Raw genomic sequence first — 20,834 nt, 5'->3', positions numbered from 1 at the left:
TCAGAGACATGCATTCATTAGATTCATGGAGAATATATAGTTTTCAGACTCTGATTTATTTTTAAATGTCATTGAGATGTACAGAACGAGACACCTTTTAAAGACATCAGTTGTCCAAACCACCACTGTTTATATCTACAAATTCACAAGAAACAGATGTTTTTCACATGGGTGGAAACAGAGTTACCCTAGAAGAATGGTAACAGCATTCAATCTTAGAGCAGTGGCAAGTCCTGTTCAAGGTATTACCTACGCAGAGAGAAAACAGCAGTTCATCATCAGAGTTTGCCTTTCTCAACACATTACCAAAGCTTATAAGCAGGGGCCATGTCCCAGGCTATGAGAGATCAGATTCCTGATTATAACCTGTAAAAGTTGCTCTGGGCACTTGTAGTTATCACTTCCATCCTCCTGAAGATGCCCTTGCGTTGCACCTATGATACAAGGACATGTGGCTTTACAGGTAGACACATACCTAAACCCAGCCCAAATGAAAATAGGAGTACAAAAGTTCTTTACCACCACTTCTGCTTGAGAAATACACATCTTAAACTGAAGAGACAGTAATTGTAGGGACAGACGTTTCATAGGCACCATTTGAAAGCCCTTTCTGATTTCATACCTAAATAGTGATGCTACCGCAAAGTTGTTCAGCTGATCCTTCACACACTAGCTTGCTGTCATACTCTGAAATGCAAGGAAAGATAACAAGAAGCCATAAGCGGTGGAATATGTTTTTAAGGTTTACTGGCATGTGTTTCAGGTACCCAGAGTATTCATTAAACAGGAAAGGGTTTAATTGAGCTCAACAGATTTCGTTTGCAAGGAATCCTGAGTGGAATCAGGAGTCCAAACACCGATGCCTTTCAGATCTTTGCACTCCTGACTTATTGAAAGCGCTTCGAAGTCCCTGCCCTGCTTTGCCTCCAGCTGCAGCATTGTTACTGAACAATGATACTGCAGCCTGACACCCCATCGAAAATGGAGTCACTGCCTGGAAAAAATGACAGACATCCAAGTTCTGGTAGAAACCAAAGTATTCCCTGCATTTTTCACATGTAAATGGCCTGAAGCATCAAACATAGTCCCATGGTATCATATTTAACAGGACAGGGTAGGAAGACGACCAGAATCTTTGAGATATGTTGCAGTACACATTGGTTAGCTTCCAAGTGAGCCTTCCTCTGCAAGCCTCGCATTTTAAAAATTCCTACCCAGAGATTTTTGTCACATCAATTAAATGCATTAGCGTATAGAACACTAAAGCTAAAATAAACTGCTAGCTGAGCATTATCACCCATAGGATTTGGTTGGAGACCATACCAGCTCTGCAAGCATAAACACTCAGACCCTACTATGTTCTTCAAATACGTAATACAGACCTTATGTTAGAAAGGGTACAATAATACATCTGCAGTTAGAGGTCTTTGAGTGTGGTAGGACTCAAACTTCTTATGCCACCAGACCTCAGGTGATGCAAGCCAGGTGGAAAATGAAAAATAAGCTGAGAAGCAGATTGATGAAGGAAGCAGACTGACAATGAGAGAGAGGGCACAGTACAAGCAAAAAGCAGAAAAAGGAAAGCATGTTGCTATCAGGTGAAGTCAACTTTTGGCTAACCAGTAGAAAAGAAAAGGAGCAGAAGAGAAAGTCTGTTACTAGCAGCATGGAGGCAAGGCACAAAAGAGAAGTGCTGGACTGTGGCCCAAACACACTCTCCCCTTGAGCCAGGAGAGGGCCAGGGGTAATCATACATCCTAGTCATTCTACCCTGCATGCAGGGATCAAGGTCTAATAACAAACATTGAAACTGCAGCTGGGCATGCTCTGACCAAGCCCCCTTGCTCCTTTGGCCACCCTGTTGTTACCCCAGCACCTCGGTGTGGATGGCAAACACCCATTCCACAGGCATTCACCACTTGGACCTTATTTCCTAGTAACAGACCAGACCTCTCAGGTCTTTTCTCTCCCAACATGCGACACGTCACCGGCTGAGTTAGAGGACCAGGAAAAGCTGAGTGCTCAGCTGCAACCCAGCAATATGCCTCTCCCTGGGAGAGCACAAGATGCCACGGGGACACAGGACCCAAGCTGTGGTACAGCACCATGGCCCTTCTCGCAGTCCAAGACCCTTCTCTCAAGACAGCTCCAGCTGGCTCACGAGGTAGAAGAGCAGCACAGGGCAGCAACACTGCACTGCCGGTGTATGAGACACCGGCTTTCCATTTCAGGGAGCAGGAGCCAGCTTTGAGCTTCACATTCAATGCATGAGACCAGAAATTAGTAAGGAGGTGCTCTTAGCATAGGAATGAATGGATGCCAGAATACAGCCTTAGACCTGGTTCTGACAGGGTCCAATGGTGTCCCAAAATCTGATGCCATTAGAGGTTACGGGGAAAAAAAAATTTTAAAAAAATCAGGAAAACAAGATGACAATATAGATGGGTTCCTCAAGAGTCCCAGATAATCAAGATCCTGGCCCTGTCCTCTTTGCTCAGACAAAACTACTGAAGAGAGGAATTTCCTCTGTGACAGAGCGTGCTGGAAGCATGCCCAGGCCCACCACGGCTCCATCCCTGTAGTTCAGCGCAGAGCCCCCGGTGCTATTCACGATCAAGAGACTGAATTCTATAGCCCCCTGCTTCCCCCTGCCCCGCTGGCAGCCAAATTCCTACACTGGCGTTATGCAAATGCAGCTCAGCCCCCCTGCCCCCCAATCCTTAGCTCTATGCAATATTTTATTGAGCTATTGTTTCCCTAGGACAGTACAGAAAACATCACGTTTTGTCCTCCACTGACAGTCTCAAGCCACAAAGGAAAATATTCCTGCCCTCACAGATGAGTTTTGCAAGCACACAGCACGTGCTTACGCCCCATTCGTGGTAGCACACTCTCACGATGGATGGTACACCAGATTATAATCGAGTGCAGCCTAATTCTCCCGCTGATGTTACCCTAGGCACTGTCCCAACAGCGGGCTCCCCCCTCGGCCGGCTGACAGTCAGCTTTCTCCAGCATCCAAGGTGCAAAACTATGCACCCAACATCATCCACTAATTGGCCCATTGCAGCTTACAGGCAGCTGCATTCCCTGCAGACGGGGTTGTGTAACTGGGGTTTAAACACGTATATCCTACGGCATCGGGCGCTGCCGGGATCCTCCGTGGGCTCGAGGAGCCGGCGTGTGCGTCCAAAGCAATTACAGAAGCATGCCTCGTCGAGGCAGTTCACTGGTGTAGCAACATTTTATTTCTCCCACCTGACAAAATAAAAAGCAGGAGAGAATTATTTGTCAGCTCAATCCCTGTGTTAATCTAGTTGCAAGTATAATGTGATTTCCCTCCTGCCCCAGTAGTAGGTATTGCAACACCTTACATATGGATCATTTTAATCTAATATAATCTGGCTGGCTAGAAAGAAGGCTTCCCTCCACCACAGCTGCTTGTGATTAATGCTAAATATACATGCCAAGCTTCAATCAGCAAGAGTGTGCATCTTAGCTAGTCTGTATTTGGTAAATCAACAGTAAACCTATAAAATGCAGAAGATGCTGCAAAGCTTTACATGCTTAAGTTTATCCAGCTTTTTTCAAACGCTTCCTCTATTTGCCATTTCTAATGTATCATGATCTGTTACTTCTTTTCTTTAAGCAAAATTGATTTAAAAGCTGCTGATCACAGAAGATAAGAAGTGTCACCTCACCTTTACAAATAACAAACCGTGGGCAAATACTCATTAACTGTTTTGTCCTCTTCATTTTATATTCACTTACTGCAAACTTCAGCAAGAGGAGAAGCATTTCTGTTGAAACTAAGATCAAGCACATATGTTATAATAAAAACCACAAAGGCAATAAATTATAGCTTTTTTATCATTATTAAATACAAACGTATTCTTATTTTACTATAATTATCAAACTAGGATTAATATAATCTTGTATATGGCTTCCCTTCACGGTGAATTAAATTATGTAAAAAGTCTCCCACTAGTATTCTTACCCAGCAAGAAACATTTTAATTGTAAATTTGCCTTTTGGAGTCTTTAAATTACACACGCACGTTAAAAAAGGCCAGTACTATGGATACTGTGTATCCACTAATCTGTAAATAGACTCCCAGTCCAGGACTCATCTCTGAAATGTGGCATCAATTGCACAGGCTCCCATTTAGTTTTAGTTGAATAAAGCCATACTAGATACGCAAATAACATCAAACTTGCCGGATTAGAAAGGGGCACCTCATACTCTAAATCACGATTGTCAATCATCACCCAGGATTAAGGGATATAGTTTAAAAACCTAAAAGCAAGCACTTCCTTTTAACTTCTGCCTACTGTGCATTTTGGATTATCGCCCAGAAACAGCATTACTTGAAACAAGGCTGCCTCCCTTCTACCATCTCAGGGAAGTGCATCTTCACCATCTGCTTACCTCTGTTTGGGGAAAAAAAAAAGTCTCAGCAAAGCACACAATTTAGATTTGAGAACTACTGCTGACTGCGATTATATTTATAACTCGCTTTTCACAGAAAAATGGGGGGTTATTTTTGGCTTAATAAGTGCTTTCTGAACACACTCACCATTCTTATCACAAAGATGTAAGGCAGTTAAAAACCAGAGCAGCTACTCTATTCTTATACAGACCTGGCAGCCTTCCTGAATCGCTGCCTCTCACACGAAGGGTCTTAAGAGAATTACTTGGAATGCATTTTATTGTACTTCCAAAAACAGAGCAGCATCCCATGGATAATTCTGCCTGTCCTCCTGCACGCAAGACAGTCAACTCTCAGCCTTCTTACTCTGTCCCCCACTTCTCCCCTCCAACACTTCTCCTACGTTCCCCTGGTTGAGATACAAGACGCTTCGGCAAAGCTAGAGTTGCCGCTTCGAAAGTCTCTCCTTCGCTGTTGGAAAAGGCCATGTGAGAGCGAGACTGGTCAACAAATGTTAACGTTGAATGTGTATGCCAGTTCAGTGGACTGAGCTCAGGATTGGGTCATAAGCTGGGAATAGTTTATGGGAATAGTTAACAGAACTGGATGCTCTGGCCCCTAACTCATCGCTTAGTACTTGATTTTCCAGGCAAACAGATATGTGGTTTTCCTTATTTGATGTAAAATTCATGTCATTCTTGGTCTTTGGTTATTTCTGCTCAACAACTGTCATGCCAACTGATGTACCTGCACATGCAAGTTATATGGAGAGCTGGACACAGATGAACAGTTGTGGGACTCAAGTGTGGCTAAATCCGTGTAGAGGAGAAGGTACGCAAGGAATCAGGCAGAGAAGGTAGCTGTCTACATGAACAAGGACCTGTCTGCTCTGTTTGAAGGCATTTCCATCTGTGGTTCTATGCTTCCATTTCTTTGGCTACTACCAGAGAAAACAATATACATCCCATCATTCACATCCATCCTCCTGGAATCAGCTAATGCTTGCAGAGCACTAAGGTATGCCAAATGATGGCACAGACCCATTAAAATTATTCAGGCACGTAAAGCCTCTTCAAAACTATGGGATTTAGACACCCCGGTACTTTTGTGGATCTGAGTTTCTAAACTGGATGTTGCAGTGTTCAGTCGACTCAGCTTTCCATTGCAGATATCTCAAATGTCCTAGGACGTGATCCTCCACAAGCAAAGGTTTCTTCCTGCATCTGTTTATGAGCGTGTGTGTCTCCCCTTCTCTCTCTCTGTATATATGTATATTGATACACAAATATACGTATGTTTACAACTTTTTTAAACATACGGTATGTAATATAGTCAAATTATGAGGAAGAAAAAGACAAACTAGAAGAGAATAAAGTTTCATCAGTGCTATCCTCTTCTATAAAAATAGGATTAAATCTACTTCCACAGCTAATCGAAATCTTTTTCAAAATCAATATTTTTGGAATATCTTTATAATTAAGATGCTCACCAGAATCTGGGGTCATACCCTCAGGTGGTGTAAACTGTCACAGCTGCACTGGCTTCATCTGCACTTCCACAATCTAAATGAGTCAATGATCTTGCTCCTAAGGTACAGTTTACAGCTGCACACTGATTAAAGAAAATATACACTGGTTCTTTAAGCAAGAAGGGGAAAAAACTCAGCTAAGGCTAATCTTATCAACATATAACCTTTTAATCAGATTATTGAAACAACATGTTAATTTATGAAAAGTTCAGCGTTCTATTAAATTGCAAACAACATAGTGAATTGCAACCCAACAGGCTGCTTCATTGAATTCATGCAGCCACTCCTGGCAAAGGCATTCCAAATTTGAACTTAATTAATATTCCTACTCCTGGTTTCCATAGTTTCTTTTTAAACATGAGTACCAGCAGAAACTGGCAGTAACTTTACCCATATTCTCAATAATAACCCCCCTCTGGCTGTCAATATGTATGAAAGGAAAAATTTTTTGCATACCCCAAACAGCCTGTCATTTTCCTGTCTTTTGTCAAAAATATGTTGGCAACTTTTTTTCTCTTTTTTGCTTACACAGCTTAAGATGCTTAACTGTTTCTCTGCTTGGGTTATGAGCGAGGCACCTTCCCTCCTCTGTGTATTGGAAAGAGAGATCAGTAGCCATGCTCCTCCAACCTCAGATGACAGCCACATTGCAAAAAAACCAAATTTCACAGAGGTATGGGGGGGGGGGGGGGGGGAAAAAGCTTTCCTTGGAGAATCAGGAACTTCAGTGGCTAAAATGCTTGGGGAAGTGTTTCATATTTTCCTTCCTTGCCTAGGAACTTCAAAAACAGCTAGTGTCCATCTTGGACCAAGACCGTATTATTCTAAATACGCTTTAAAGCTATTTTTCTACTCCTATACAAAAGAGACTGCTGAGCTAGCCTGAATACCAGAAACACAGACCAAGAAAGTCTCACTCATTCACCATCTGGACAGAAAGCAGGAGAGAAGCATAGCACTGGATCGCACTTGGGCAAGGAGAAGGAGGGAAGAGACCTTCCCATCAGTGCCCCACTCCCATAGGAATCTTTCCAGAGGGCACAACTCCTACTCTGCAGCTTAACAACACTTCCCCTTCTGCATAATGTGGCCCCAAAACACATCTTTCACTGTCACATCAGCCTGTTCACCAAACGAACCCCTCGTTCACAGTATCCAACCCAGTAGCATCTGACTTTTAAGGAGTATTCTTTGTCTTTTGTGCTGGGACAAGCGAAACACGTATCATTTGCAAGGGTACCCATAGAGCAGAGGGCCCCCACGAAGAATTTCAAGTAAAAATCTGCATAACAAAGCCACCCTGAGCTCCGTGCTGCTACAGGACACTGTAATAAAGATTAAGCCCTCAAGCCTGGGCAAGAGTTACTTCAGATTTATGCCTTTGAACTGCTGCACAGGAATAACGCCGTATCACCTTCCATGGGGAGTTCAGTGTCTCTGTTTTATCTGGCCGAGCGAACCCCAATTATTTCAGCCAGTGTCTGATTGAATGTCACTTGCAAGTGGAGTTACCTGGCTAAGCTTTAAACCAGGTTTGACTGAGGCAATGCTAGCTGCCAGGTGGAAAACCTGGTGAGAACTGGAGATGGGTTGTTACCCAAGGATTTGTAATTTATTCCAGTTCATATCCAATAGCCCTACAGACTGTGCTTTTTCTAGAAGAACACTTAATGGCGACAGTTAAGGCACTTTTCAGCAGTTACCTGCTAAAGGACTAGTTGTTCCCTTAACATATAGATCTTGCGATGCCTTGCATGTCACCTCCATTACAGACTTCACGATTTCCTATGTTAGGAACTAAAGCTTTTTCCTAAACTGAAACCAGAATGTAAGCTCAGGATCTCACCATGGATATACCCAAACTGATTCTTCTCTCCGAATTTCTAGGGTGGGTTTTTTTAGGCCATTAGTCCATTTTAACCAAATGTGGCAGAGGCATAAAAGATTTTTGAAAAAATTATGCTCCATTAAATTTTGTGCAAAAAATTCAATGCAAAGTTCAGAAATACGAATTAGTGCCTCACTAAAACAAAGGCTACAGAGTGAGCTCAGCAGTAGCTTGTTGTTTATCCCTTCTGTTTACCAGTCAAAATGTGTGAACTAGTGTCTGGTTAGCATGTATGCTAATATATGAGAGATATGTGAAATGTTAATGTATATTTCACAAGAATCCACAACACAGATGGCCGCTTATCCACCCAGAAGTTGGGGGACGCAGCATAGCACATTGGGTACTCCAGAGCGATATAAGGGAGTCTTAGGAGTCTTCACGGGGAGGAACCTGTTGGACATAATTTCCCAGGAAACCAGACTTGGTTTACTCCACTGTCCAAAGAGCAACCCTTACACCAAAAAGCAATTAACACCCCCCAACAAAATATGACTTGGATACACACAATCAGCAAATCAGCCTTCTGCACCTTCTTTCCAGTGCTGTTAACCCCATTGTTCTTTATGGCCTGAATTCAATGCTGATGCTGCTTTAAAAGCAGGGAGGGTGGACCAGATGACTTTCTGAGGTCCCTTTCAATCTGAATTATCCCATGTCTATCATATAGCTAGGAATGCAAGCAGTAAGACCCATACTTGCCATGCAGCTAAGTACAGCCATAGCTGAATTGGCCAATTGCAAAGGTTAGACCACAGAAAAATCCAAGTCAATAAAGATTAAGCTCACATAGATAAACTGGCACAGCGAGTCTATGGCATACTCTCAACAGGTACAGGAGACAGATAGTGATGCCACGAACCAACTAATCAAACATTAAACACAACAAGGCAACCTTGGGCTGGACAGGACCCATATTTCATTCCATCAAGGCTGATGTCAACCACAATTTCCAAGATTTTGCAGAATAAGAAGCCTGCCTTCAGGTCACCACAGTGCAAAAAGGGGGTCTTTCGTCCTGTCATTCCAAATTCTTCTGTTTTATTGAGTTGAATCAACGAGGCTCTGTTAGCAGTTGCCTCCTGTGTTGCCAGACGGGGAAGCTCAAAGCCACCTGTGAATCAGGAGGGGACAAGATGACAAGCAACTGCTTGACTGATAAAGATCCTATTCTTGGAATAGTTCCTGTCTATCCTGCCAAATATGCCTTGGCTGAAGAGTGTGCGGTGGCTTGGGAGGAGGGATGAAGAGAGGGGAGGGAGCGCTGAGGATCAAAACTGCCTCCAGGTAAGGTAGGCCCAAGGCAGAGTTGAAAGAGAATGGCAGGTCAGATGGAAGCACCCTAGGAGAGACTGGGCATCTGAGAGGATGTCCAGCCAAACCCAGGCTTTTCTTCAGAAGGAGATAAATAATTTCTCCTTGATGTTGGTGGCAGCCTTCAGCTTTAGGGACTCTCAAAGTCCTAACCTCAGGGAATTGCTTTAAAAAAAAAAAAAAAAGTAATAAAGTCACCAGGAAGCCCAATTGTTCCTTTGATGGGACAAAAAAATGTTTTGTGGTTCACAGTTCATAACATAGAGAAGGGCAAACATGATGGCTAGAAATACCATTCATTGTTGCACATGGAAAAAATTCTCTAATTCTTCACCTCCCCGGGAAGGACAGCAGACATTATTTCTGTTATGACCTGAGAAGCATTAGCTAGAAGATGGATCCTGGAAAACAAGAGGGCGAAAGTAGTGAGGACATATGAGAGCAGCTCATAAACAGAGCCCTGCAGGAAGCAGACAGACATGAGGTGCACCCCAACAGACTGCCAGAGTAGCTCTGAAATATCGAAAAGCCTGAGAAGTCACTCAGACCAGGACCAGCACTGCAGAACTCCACCTGCGAAGAAAAGTTCACTGTCTTCAGAGCGGAAGAAGAGATCCAGAAAAGAAACTTTTGAGGACAATGGAAGAAAGTCCGTTTCTACGAGAAGCCAGCGATAGAACAGATGGATGGCATCTGTAGATTGTCTAACTTGTATCGTACCTCATTGTGCAGTCTTAGACAAATGCACAATCATCAGTCGACCAAATGGTCAGACAGCAGCTGTCACTCATGCAGGCAGAGCTGGGATCCAAGGGGGAGCAAAATGAGAGGGCCTGTTCTTCTCTGCCAAGGACCAGCAGGTGTGGAAGGAGAGAGATGCCAAGCAGAAGGGAACCAAGCTAGAAGAAAACTCATTTTGTTTGAAGTTAGCCAGTGTCAGATTAAAGAAATCAAAGACTTGTTTAGAGTAAAGCAAAGAGAAATAAAGGAAGCATTTTTCAGATTTCGGTCCAAGCCTTTTGTCCAGTTTAACCTCTTTTCTCTTGTTCCTCCATTTGCTTGTTTTCTTCATCAGTCACAACAGAATGGCTCCTCCAGAAGAGACTCATCCCTCAGCTTTGAGATCACCAAAGAGACCAAGATCAAAGCAATTTAAGAAGCACAGTTTTCATGCCTGCATCACCATGTACGCTAACATGCTTCTTCACACAGCACTGTCACTGGAGATAAACCCATAAGCAATGCAGTGCCAAAGCAGCCAGAGTTACTGTGCAGCCTTCATAAAGACAACTACTAAACACTGAAAGGCGGTATTTGCCTGCTATCGAATTCTCTGTTCTCTAGTCTACCACCAGACTTCCAAATGAAACAAAATCAGCTCTAGATTCTTCCATTTGCCAGGGAAAATCCAATGAGCCAATCAAGCTGACAGGGCCAAATTCATTACAGTCTTCAGGGGTCAAAATAACAAGTATTAGCGGGCTTCCTTGGCCTCTACAAGCAGGTGAGGCCAACTTAACTCTTTAGGCATCACATTTTAACAAGTGGCTTGCGTCCCTTCATAACTGATGAAGCAACTGAGACTCTTCTAGGAAGCAAATTGTCTGTCCTAATTTAGTTCTATGCCAGGATGAATCAGACTTTGGAATAGCTCCTTTCTCTCTTAGCCCCTGACCTAGGAGAAAACTATGCCTACACAACTAGCACAGTACGCATTTAAATTCACAGAATGGGAATTTGGTGATATCAGGCCCCCGTGATGTTACCATGCCTTGAGAACTGCTCCATTTTTGCCTCTTTTGGCTCCAGTTACGTCTTGCATGGCAGTGCAGAGTAGCTGTGTTGTCTTCTACGATCTTGTTTCATCGCAGAATTGGCTCTGTTCCATTTTCCCCGTCAATCCACATAGTTTGACATCCAAAAATAACATCCCACTAAATTAAAACAAAAAATTAAAAATTGTTACATCACTCTCCCCTAGCTTCCTCAGCACATCTAGATCATTCTATGTCTATTTTATACAGAACAAGTTCTGCTCAAGAATGAGAGCCATTTCTCATCTTTTAAGGCGTGAAGCAAATTGCTGGCACTTAAAATGAAAGGAAAGTACACTTCAATTCAAAGTTCGAGACAAGTGTAAGAGTGCATCTGACAGCACACTATGTAACTCATGCATTTTTTTAAACCAAGTTGACAGACTCTTACAAGTTTCTAAGAGTAAAGGGCAGATATTTCCTGAGCCTGATTAGGACCTTATTCAGTCCTGGAAATAAAGAACCAAGACGAACTCTCTTTAGCTGATATTGCTGTTGATTTGTGCCCTCGCAACATGACTGAACAGTTGAGCACTAAGCACTCCCGTTGAATCATTATTTTCTGCCTTCACTTTTTAAGCTAGGCCCCTAACGTTGTTAAATGTACCATTTTTACACGAAACAAAACAGAAAACTGCCCACCTTCCTGTTCGTTACCTCATACGGTGGGTCTGAATTGAAAACACCAACATGGAGAGAATTATGCGTTGCACAAAGAATAGCTTGGGTTCTCTCAATGTGCACGGTGTCTTAAATGGGAAACAAACTACGTTTTGGATCATATTGCTGCCACATGAGGCATTCTCCCTCTGGTGGTCTGATCCGAGGGTATGTTCTGGAATAATTTCCTAGAGGGAAGCTGACAGCTCTTTCACACCCTTCCCCTCCTCCCTACACACCACCGACAATACTATTCTTACAGGATCGTTATTTAGCAAGACCAAATAAAGTAATTTCCTTTAAAGCAAAGTGCCTTCATAGTGTAAAGACTTCAAAGGGATCTTTGCCCATCTTTGTAGGGACTACCACCTCCTTGGATGTATGTCTTTGTCCCCCAAAAGCCACTTTAACCTACTTTTCAATTTCCAGAAAAGACGCATTCTTTGTCACTAACAAAAGCACCACCTTCGCACCTCACTTGCCAAAAAATTAAGTGCTATCGGCTAAACGCGCTCCACCGTCTGCTCTGACTTACACACCAGTCATGGTAGGTTTTAATTTGATTAGTGATTGGGCTAAAAGCAGCTAAATAAAAATTATAATGCCCAAGAGCCACTTAGACTTGTTCAGACACTTTAAATACCAAATCCCTTCAGCAACATAACATTATCTTTATAGACAAAACTGAGTTTAAAAGTACAAATCTAATTGATCTCAAGTGCATTGGAATTACTATATTTAGGCATTGGATTATGTACTACAGAAAGCCTCATGCTATGTAAGCAACAAAACTAATTGTGGAAAGACAAAGGTATGTGTCTAACGTGCTTATGGACTTTTAAAAATTCATATTTTCATTGAAGCTGGCAAAGTTACAGCTGCTCACACCAGCAGTGAATTTGGCACAGTGCCCTATACGTTGAGCGAACATAAGCCGGCTATTTCTGGTCTCCTTCAGAAGACCTGGACTTCAAGCCCTGCCTCAAAATTACTATTTAAGGCTCTCACTGTTGCAGGAAGAAAAAAGTAAATTAAAAACCAGCAAGTTGATTCTCAACTGCTAAGAAGGACTTTCTTTTCTTTAGTCTCAACTGGGGGCTCAGTTCATGCAGGCATTTATGGCAGATGCTCAGACACCACAGAAGGATGCCATCACACTTTTAAAGAAGCTTTTCAAATGTAATATACTATTTCAGAATAAACAAGTTACCTAGACAAGAGGAAGGAGCAATCCATCCCCACAGACACTTCTGAGATTGATATACATCAGCACATACTAAAACCAAACCAAAACAAACCACCAAAACCAAAAAGAAAACCCCCACAAAAAGGGAGAGATTCACTAGCCCAATTGAACTTGTGGCTGGCTGGACAGTGAAGTAATTTTAAAGTCTTCACATGCATGCATGGATTCTGGCTGCTTTGAACTCTGCTGCTGCATGCAATTCAGTTGCTGTCTCCAGACAGACATCCCTTGGAGGAAAAAGCAACAAAATACATTTTTTCCTGAATACAACCCCATATATGCATCTCAGAACAAAACAACTGTCAAGAAACACTTGCAGACAACATGATTCAAGATATCCCTCTAAGACTAGTGGCTCACCCCGTGTTGCACTTTTTGCAGCATGGGATTTTCCAGTGACAACAAGACTCAGAGAGGAATCTCTCCTCTTGACCCTCCTTTATAAAAGGAGATACATTCACTGGTTAAACAGACTAACTTTACCCTCAGAGGCTTCCAGAAAAATGCATTAAGAGGGAAAAACAACAGCCAACATAGCAGAAGACAAAATAGGTCTTAAAAATAAAAAATATAACAGTCATCTTCAGTTAATTCAGGAAAATCCACAGAGGGAATCCACCTATTAAGCACCTAAACCAAGGTTGTATCCCAGTATTAAAACAAGGGGCTGGGCTGGGTCTTGGAGGTCTCATTTCAAGATGTTTCCTAACAGGCTAGGGAGGTCAGGAGTGGATTTGGATCAGAAATTCCACAAAAGAGCAAAAGTCTTTCTAGGTTGAAGGGTGTTTTTTTGTTGGGTTGTTTTTGTTTTGTTTTTTTTTAAATGAGAAATTAAAAAAACACACACACACAGGGAAACAAAGTTAAATCTAGCCCAGATTTACACATTTTAACAATTCATTCTGCTGTCTGTAGAACACAGCAATATAAATATTGCTATCTCTGTTAAAATGTATTATTGACAATTTTAATACATGTTGCACAGTACATATTAATATAGAAAAATACATGTTATCAGCAGTGCAATGTTGACCATGTACTAATCCATTCCACCTGCTCAAATATTAGTGCAAATAATTATATATTTGTAATGCATCATTGCTGTCTAGTTGGAATCTCTGCCTCCAGAATAAATGTCTCTTCTCTGAAGTTGTTTGCTATTATGAGTAAAATGTTATATATTCATACTCAAATTGACTTTGGGTGGATAAGTAAAATGAGCAACCTTCAAAAATCCACTTGTCTAAGACTTAGCAAGTCATTTTAATGAATTGTTTACACTAAAATGAATGTTATAAAAATGTTTCAAACACAAGCTCATGTTAGCTGGCTTCTCTACAACACTCAAATACCACATGTCAAAACAGTGTAGAGTTCAAAATGACCATCTTCAACTGGCAGCATCAACTGAGATGAACCTTAACCACGTCTTTCAGCTGGAGCTATTTACTCTGATACCATGCAGTTTATCTACCTGTGAATCGTTTCTGGGGATATCTTCTCTCCACAGTCTCACCTTTTTTTTCCAAGCAAAGAGGTGGCCTTGATGAGGTCGGACACTTGGTAGAACAACAGCTCCTGTCCCCAACAGAGTGATGATCAAAATGGGAAAAGCAGATGTACAACCAAGACACTGCAAGGGCTCGTTTGTGCCAGGATATGCCCTTGGCTAGAAGTGAAGCTGGGATAGAGCCGAGGAGGACCTGGGCAGCTCTGAGAACAGATGAGGTGGAGTTAAGGTGAATAAATTGCAAGGGAAGACTGTGGTGCAATCAGCCAGTCAACAAAGAGGTGGGGAGCAGAAACAGCCCCAAAAACTTAAGAGAGTCCCGTTATACACACAAAGGGGAGGAATGACAAGGACTGACATCTCTCAGTCTGCTCTCTCCTCTGTCCTTGCTAAACCCAGGTTTGAGAACAACAAAACACAGCGTGAGGAAGCTTTCAGCAACAGCCACTGCTGCCACGATGCCTGCCTCCCAAAACGGCACTTGTTTCTTCATGCTCTGGCTCCAGCAGCCTTATGGACAATTTTGGGTTTCAGTGAAAGAAGAGAGAGAAGCTTTAACACTTTGAGAAAAAAAATTTAAAAATATTACCTTTCAAAGAATATTGTTTACAAATAAATAAATTACAAATAAATAAATTACAAGATTTATTAAGCTGTTCTCAAAGATACTATGCAGAGATAGCTCGACTTCACATTTCACGTTACTTTCCTGGCACATTACCTAATTGATGCTGAAGCTGAGATACCTGACACTTTTGCCCCCCATGGCTGGTCCCTTCCATGAAGTTTCAATACAATGCACTGTACAGCCAGGTCAGGGGAGAGCACGTGGAAACAGAGACCTGCAGAGATGAGAGAATATGGGGAAGGTAGAGGAATAAACAGGAGAGGAGCTAAACTCCTTCTCCTACCAGGCCGCATGTGGACGAAGAACCACTAGGTAACACGTAAAGGTCTCCTAGAAGCCATGCTGCAAAGTCAAAGGTTTTTCTCTCTCTGATAGTGTGGTAACAGAGGGGAAGGGATAGTGCAATCCTGAGATCTGGAAAGGAAAACAGGGCATAGGGACATAAAGCTAATAGAATAAAAGTAGAGACCAAGGCTTCCACACGCACTAAGGGCTGTATTGACACAGATTAAGCAGTGTCCCACACAAGAGAAAAGACGACAGGCAAACACAGCTGCTTCCCCAGTCTAAGATAACCAGAAGACATGGTATAGAAATCTCCTACCTCCAAAAGAAATTAGAACGGAGGAAAAAAAAGACAAGCAAAGCAGTGAACATGACTGGGCAGGAGATCTGGCTCCCTCCCCTTCTTAAAACAGGTGTAGAAACACAGGGAAAGGAAAAACAAACAACGTGCTAGCCTTGATGTCTAGAAAGAAAATACTCCAATGTAGATAGCAAAACAGAAATCTTGTCTCCACTTACAGCCAGCACAGAGGTGGTGGAAATAATGCCTACAAGCTATTATCCAGCAGAACATGAGGACAGGAAAGGTGCTCCTACCTTTCAGTTGTCCTCTAGAAGAGTAGCTTTTGGTGCTGACGGCTGGCTTATCCTCTCTACGGCTCCTGGGACAAGAAGTGCAAAGAAGGGCTGCTACCTGCATCTAAAATTAGACAAGCAATTATTTAGGTATCTGCTTCCTTCACAGAGGAAAAACCAAATTAAGATAGTTATTGCCATGAAACCTTAATGCAAAGAGCACCCCTCTGTTTTGGAATTTGTCGTGGCATCTGAAACTGAGTATGTTAGTTTTACTGTCATGCACATATTGGATTGAGAAACCTGGAACTACAGGCTTTTGAAGAACAGGCCAACGTGTACCCAACCCGTGAAGGAACCCAACGGGCCTCACCCTCTCCAGGGCACTTTGTAAGATGCAGCATTTTTGCCACACATTTGCAATATTTCCTACAGAACTGGAGCAATCAATTCAGACAGTGCTCAGTCACAACACCCCAGCACCAGCTATATGGCAGAGCATTGCTCCTTTGGCAACTGAAATTGTGAGTTATCTGTGGCCGTTAAACACTGAAGCAACCAGTGATTTAAAATGACTTTGTGAAAGCTAAGAGGAAAAAAAAACCCCACCAAACCACAACCCAAGTTCTCTTATCGATTGCAAGATAAACTGACCTGCTGCCTGTCAATACCATGCCATTCTGAAATCAAGCAGTCACTTACCATTATCCAGATCAATGCAGTCTTCAAAGAAAAAAAAAAAAAAAAAAAAGCTCAGCTGTGGCAAATTCTCCTTCCCTCCAGTCTGACTGCATATTGCTGATGCATTTCTACTCCTCACAGTGGGAATAAGCAGTGCTCACATTCACGGCATCACTACCTATCCTTCACAGCAGATGCACGCTCCTGTATGGAGAGCCTCTTCCTGCTGAATCCAACAGTCACAAGATGAACGAACAGCTCCACGGCAAAAGTATTTTAGCCAGTCCCCCTCTGAAGGGGACACTTCATTTCAGGGTGGGATGTAGCTGTGGAGATCTTAATTCCAATCCTGCTTATTCTCCTAGGTTGAAGTGTATGTCAGGTTTCTATTAATCACATCTTAACCTCCTCCTTCCATGTGCTATGCTACTTCATTTAAAACTGCTTTTTCTCCATATCCTTTTAGTTCATGTCTTCCTTGCTTCTTACCCTCTGTTTCTAAATATCTAGATCTTATTTTTCCAAGCACTTCCATTTCCCAGTTTTTCATATTTTTATTTGTGTTGAGAAGTATTCCTCCAGAACACCAAGTCCTTCCTGCCCTCTGTGCATACACGAACAGAATACAATACCAAATCATGTTAATAAATTATAGGACTTGTAAAAACACAGCTTATTTTCCAGCCTACAACAGTTTACTGCAAAGCCATTTTCACCAATTGTAGACAACATAATTACACACACATACACACACCTCCTCTCAGGCATTCATTTGGCTGCCAGCCTGTTAAATGCCTACATTCTAGGAGCAAACATTAGAAAGGCAATACTTTAACTCATTACATGAACATTAAAAGGCATATTTGTATTTTGGATAGTACTTTATTGTATTCAGAAGCCACTGGAAATATTTTCCCAAATTACATGCTATAAGAGCTCTAAACTTAAAAATGTGTGAAAATTATAGTTCCCCATCCCATCCCAATCCAACTTGTACTGTAAAGTAAACTTACTGACAACGTAGTCTTCTCTAGAAATAGAAACTCTTTCAGTATGTGCATGGGGAGGTTTTTCAAAGGAAGGGGAAAGGGAAAGCTCACACCAGTGATAAACTTGGTCAGTAAAATTACTTTTATTTTTTTTTATTTAATTTTTTTTTTTTAAATAGAAGGGCTTATACAATTGAGTATAAAGATATTTGAAGAACATGAAAATGAAATGAAAAAAAGTGTCTGGAGGGAATTCTTTTTATTGAGGAAGAGCTTACATATCTAAGTTTAAGTATTCACCTACTTTTTGCTGCCTCCTGTTAACAGGCATAATGAAAATATTGCACTGAGCATATGCATGGAAAACACAGCTAATAAAGCAAGAAATATGGTAAATACATTTCACACAACCTTAAAATAATTCAAACAATCATACAACAAATTCTGAAGCACTTCTGTGATCTGCAATCTTAAGACGATGTTCATTGTTCTGAAGTGTTTACAAACTGACACTTTTTTGTAGAAAGATTTTGTATTGGTTAATAAAACCACAGCCTTAAAATTGTTGGCTTTCAGTTACAGAGGTAACAGAGAGGTATCATCTGAATTCACATCAGAGCTTTTGAAAAAAAATGGCAGCAGTACAAGCATGTGCCTCCTCCAGTGTCCAAAACTCTTTGTGGCTTTGCCATGGCCAAGGAATAGAGCTACGCAGCTCAACAAAGCAGCCAGTCTCCCCGAATACTTTGAGACAGTCTGGCATCCGTTCTCTTGTTTACTGATACAATGCTCTGCTAAACATAAAATGAAGCAGAAGAACCTCAACTAACCAAGAGAAATTCCACACGTCTGTGAATACTGACTACACCTGGGAATTCATTTATAAAAGAGGAAAATAATTTTATTTGACCGACCCATAAAGTAAAGTCATAGAAATGCTGCTCTGAAGATGGGAGAGAAAGACATGTCCATAACATATGCAGAGCCCACAGTAGAAATAAAGTGTTACAGATGACTTGTTCAGGGATGACTTAAGTCAGATTGAAGACACAAACCACAGCAGTTCCAACCTGTTTTCCACAAGAGCTCGCTCTGAACAAAGGCCTATTTACAATAATTTTCAACTGCTTGTGGAAAAGCTACCCCAGATGTTTCAAACATCACTGTTGCTTCAATTCACTATATGCACACTACGGGTCCATCCTCAGAAACACCTTGAATAAACGCTGGAGCATAACGGACACAAAAGTAGCCTGTCTCCAATATTAAAATTATGATCAGTGGAAGAAAAGCTTTCGCACACTTCAACATTTTATATTGCTCAGGCACTGAGGATCAATTATCTTCAGCACAGAAATTTTCAATTCTAGGTTTGTGCTAGAGCCACTGTCCATTCCTCCCACATATGAAAAACTGAGCTACATTTTTTCCTTTCACTTTGTTATAATTTGAATTTATTTACACACAAAAGAAGAGACAGGAGAAAGTTCTCTTATATTAACCTAACCGTGGGCACCTTCCCCTTGAAATAAGAATGCCTTAGGCAAGGCAGCTGCATTTACTTTAGGAGCATATATAAAATTCAGTGTGCTGGTATCAAACAGGAACAATAATGTCAGATCATACAATGCCAATACGTTCTGGTGGGCCCTTGAGTATTAGGTTCAAAAAAACCAAAGCCAAAGAAACAAAAAAAAAAAAACCCCAAATTTTTCACCACTTTAGTTCTGTTTAGAATGCTACACAATGAATAAATTACATCTTTCTGGGATAGTGTTGCTTTTACTCCTACATCTCAAAGAAATTCCAAGCTAATTAATTAGAGCAAGAAATTACATTGAGCAGGATAACGTTTTAAATGAAAGAAATGACTTAGAAACACCAATCAAAGATAATTTGATTATGATTAGCTGTGCTGAAGTCTAAGTCATTAAAATTGATGAAGAATGTTTTTACACTGGTCTATTCTATGTAATCCATTACCTACGCTATGCTCTGTAGTTCAAGTCTAACAAACAGTATCTGATAATTCAATATTGAAGACTAAAATACTTTCAATGCACCACTTGCTCTCCTACACCAACATGTTTCCAATTAAAAAAAAAAAAAAGTCAGTAGCAAGTAGATTTGCAAAATTCTTCACTGGGAGAACTTTAGCTTACATGAAATACAATTCAGATTTTTACCTGCTCGCCTTCTACATAGTCATGTTTAAATATGGCTGCTGCTTTATTCTGAACAGTCATTATCCCACCAAAGTTACAACTATGGTTTTGTAAGAAATTATTCCCTGTGCTTTCTAACAGCTGAGGCCTGCCCAAAGGTACAACATTTCTTTCCATGCTCTCAGCTGAAGTGACGAGCAAGACGAGCAGACCTATAATCAACACGCAGCTGAACGAAGGAGTGAAGGATGTTCTTGTCCAGATTAGCAAGTTGTTCTCCTGAGCAAACTTGCTTTAAATTATCCGGGGCTACCACCAGAAGATTGCAAAGTGCATGCAAGGTATCAAAGAGTTGTAACACCAGCGCAATCTGTGGTTAAGAGAAAAGAAAGAAAAACGCAGGTATTAAGAGTTAGAGTTGCTTGAAGTCTTATAATACAATGTCCATCTAGATCTTCAAAATACTTCCTCCCAACAGAGGATTCACATCTATCATTCTGTCCTCGTACGCATAAATATAGACACACGCACATATACATCTGTAGGGAGATACACACACACGCAAAGTTATACGTAGAGCACATAATAATGCAAACTCAATACTTCTTCATTATACACACATAGCCTGCAAGCAATAAAATGCTATCAGGAAACAGCTCTTTAGGACATGATAAAGAACTGCTGGTATAGTAACAGAATATATGACATCAGTATACAAAATGGTGATGTTCAAACAGAAACAAACTATTTTTATGAAGACAAAACATTTGATTAAAAATAAACTCCAGCTACTAATTTTGACATGGCGTTACATCACCAACCTGTACATACTTACCTTGAAGTCTTTGGCACACTTCCTATATTCAGCCACATCACAAATAGCTAACATGCCTCCCATGCAACTGTAGGAATATTGCTGTAGGTGTTCATAGATAAGTCGATGAAAACGAACTCCAAGCTCCATCAAAACTGTGTCCACATTCTTACCATCCATAGAATTTCTAATCTTTTCCACCTGCTTTCTAACATAGCCACAGACTTTAACACAAGCCTAAACACAGAAAAAAAAAAAAAAAAAAGAAAAAATAATTAGGTAACTTACTTTCACTCACTTTCTAGAA

General features: G+C 41.2%; 1 protein-coding gene across 3 annotated transcripts in view; it reads right to left on the bottom strand.

Annotated features, from left to right (window-relative positions):
* Positions 1-17,790: 17,790 nt before the first annotated feature.
* Positions 17,791-20,834, bottom strand: part of EXOC5 (exocyst complex component 5) — a 29,122-nt gene continuing 26,078 nt past the window's right edge. For all 3 annotated transcript variants that reach the window (XM_052783537.1, XM_052783539.1, XM_052783538.1), the window contains 2 exons: positions 20,549-20,764; positions 17,791-20,083 (listed from right to left, as the gene is read on the bottom strand). In XM_052783537.1, the coding sequence (XP_052639497.1) occupies positions 19,895-20,083; positions 20,549-20,764 (405 nt within the window). In that variant the 3' untranslated portion in view covers positions 17,791-19,894. The remainder of the gene's footprint in view (positions 20,084-20,548; positions 20,765-20,834) is intronic.

Source organism: Harpia harpyja, chromosome 3 (genome assembly GCF_026419915.1).
Source record: "Harpia harpyja isolate bHarHar1 chromosome 3, bHarHar1 primary haplotype, whole genome shotgun sequence".
NCBI lineage: Eukaryota > Metazoa > Chordata > Aves > Accipitriformes > Accipitridae > Harpia > Harpia harpyja.
Note: the sequence above shows the minus strand (reverse complement) of the source record. Positions and strands in the feature narration are given on the sequence as shown.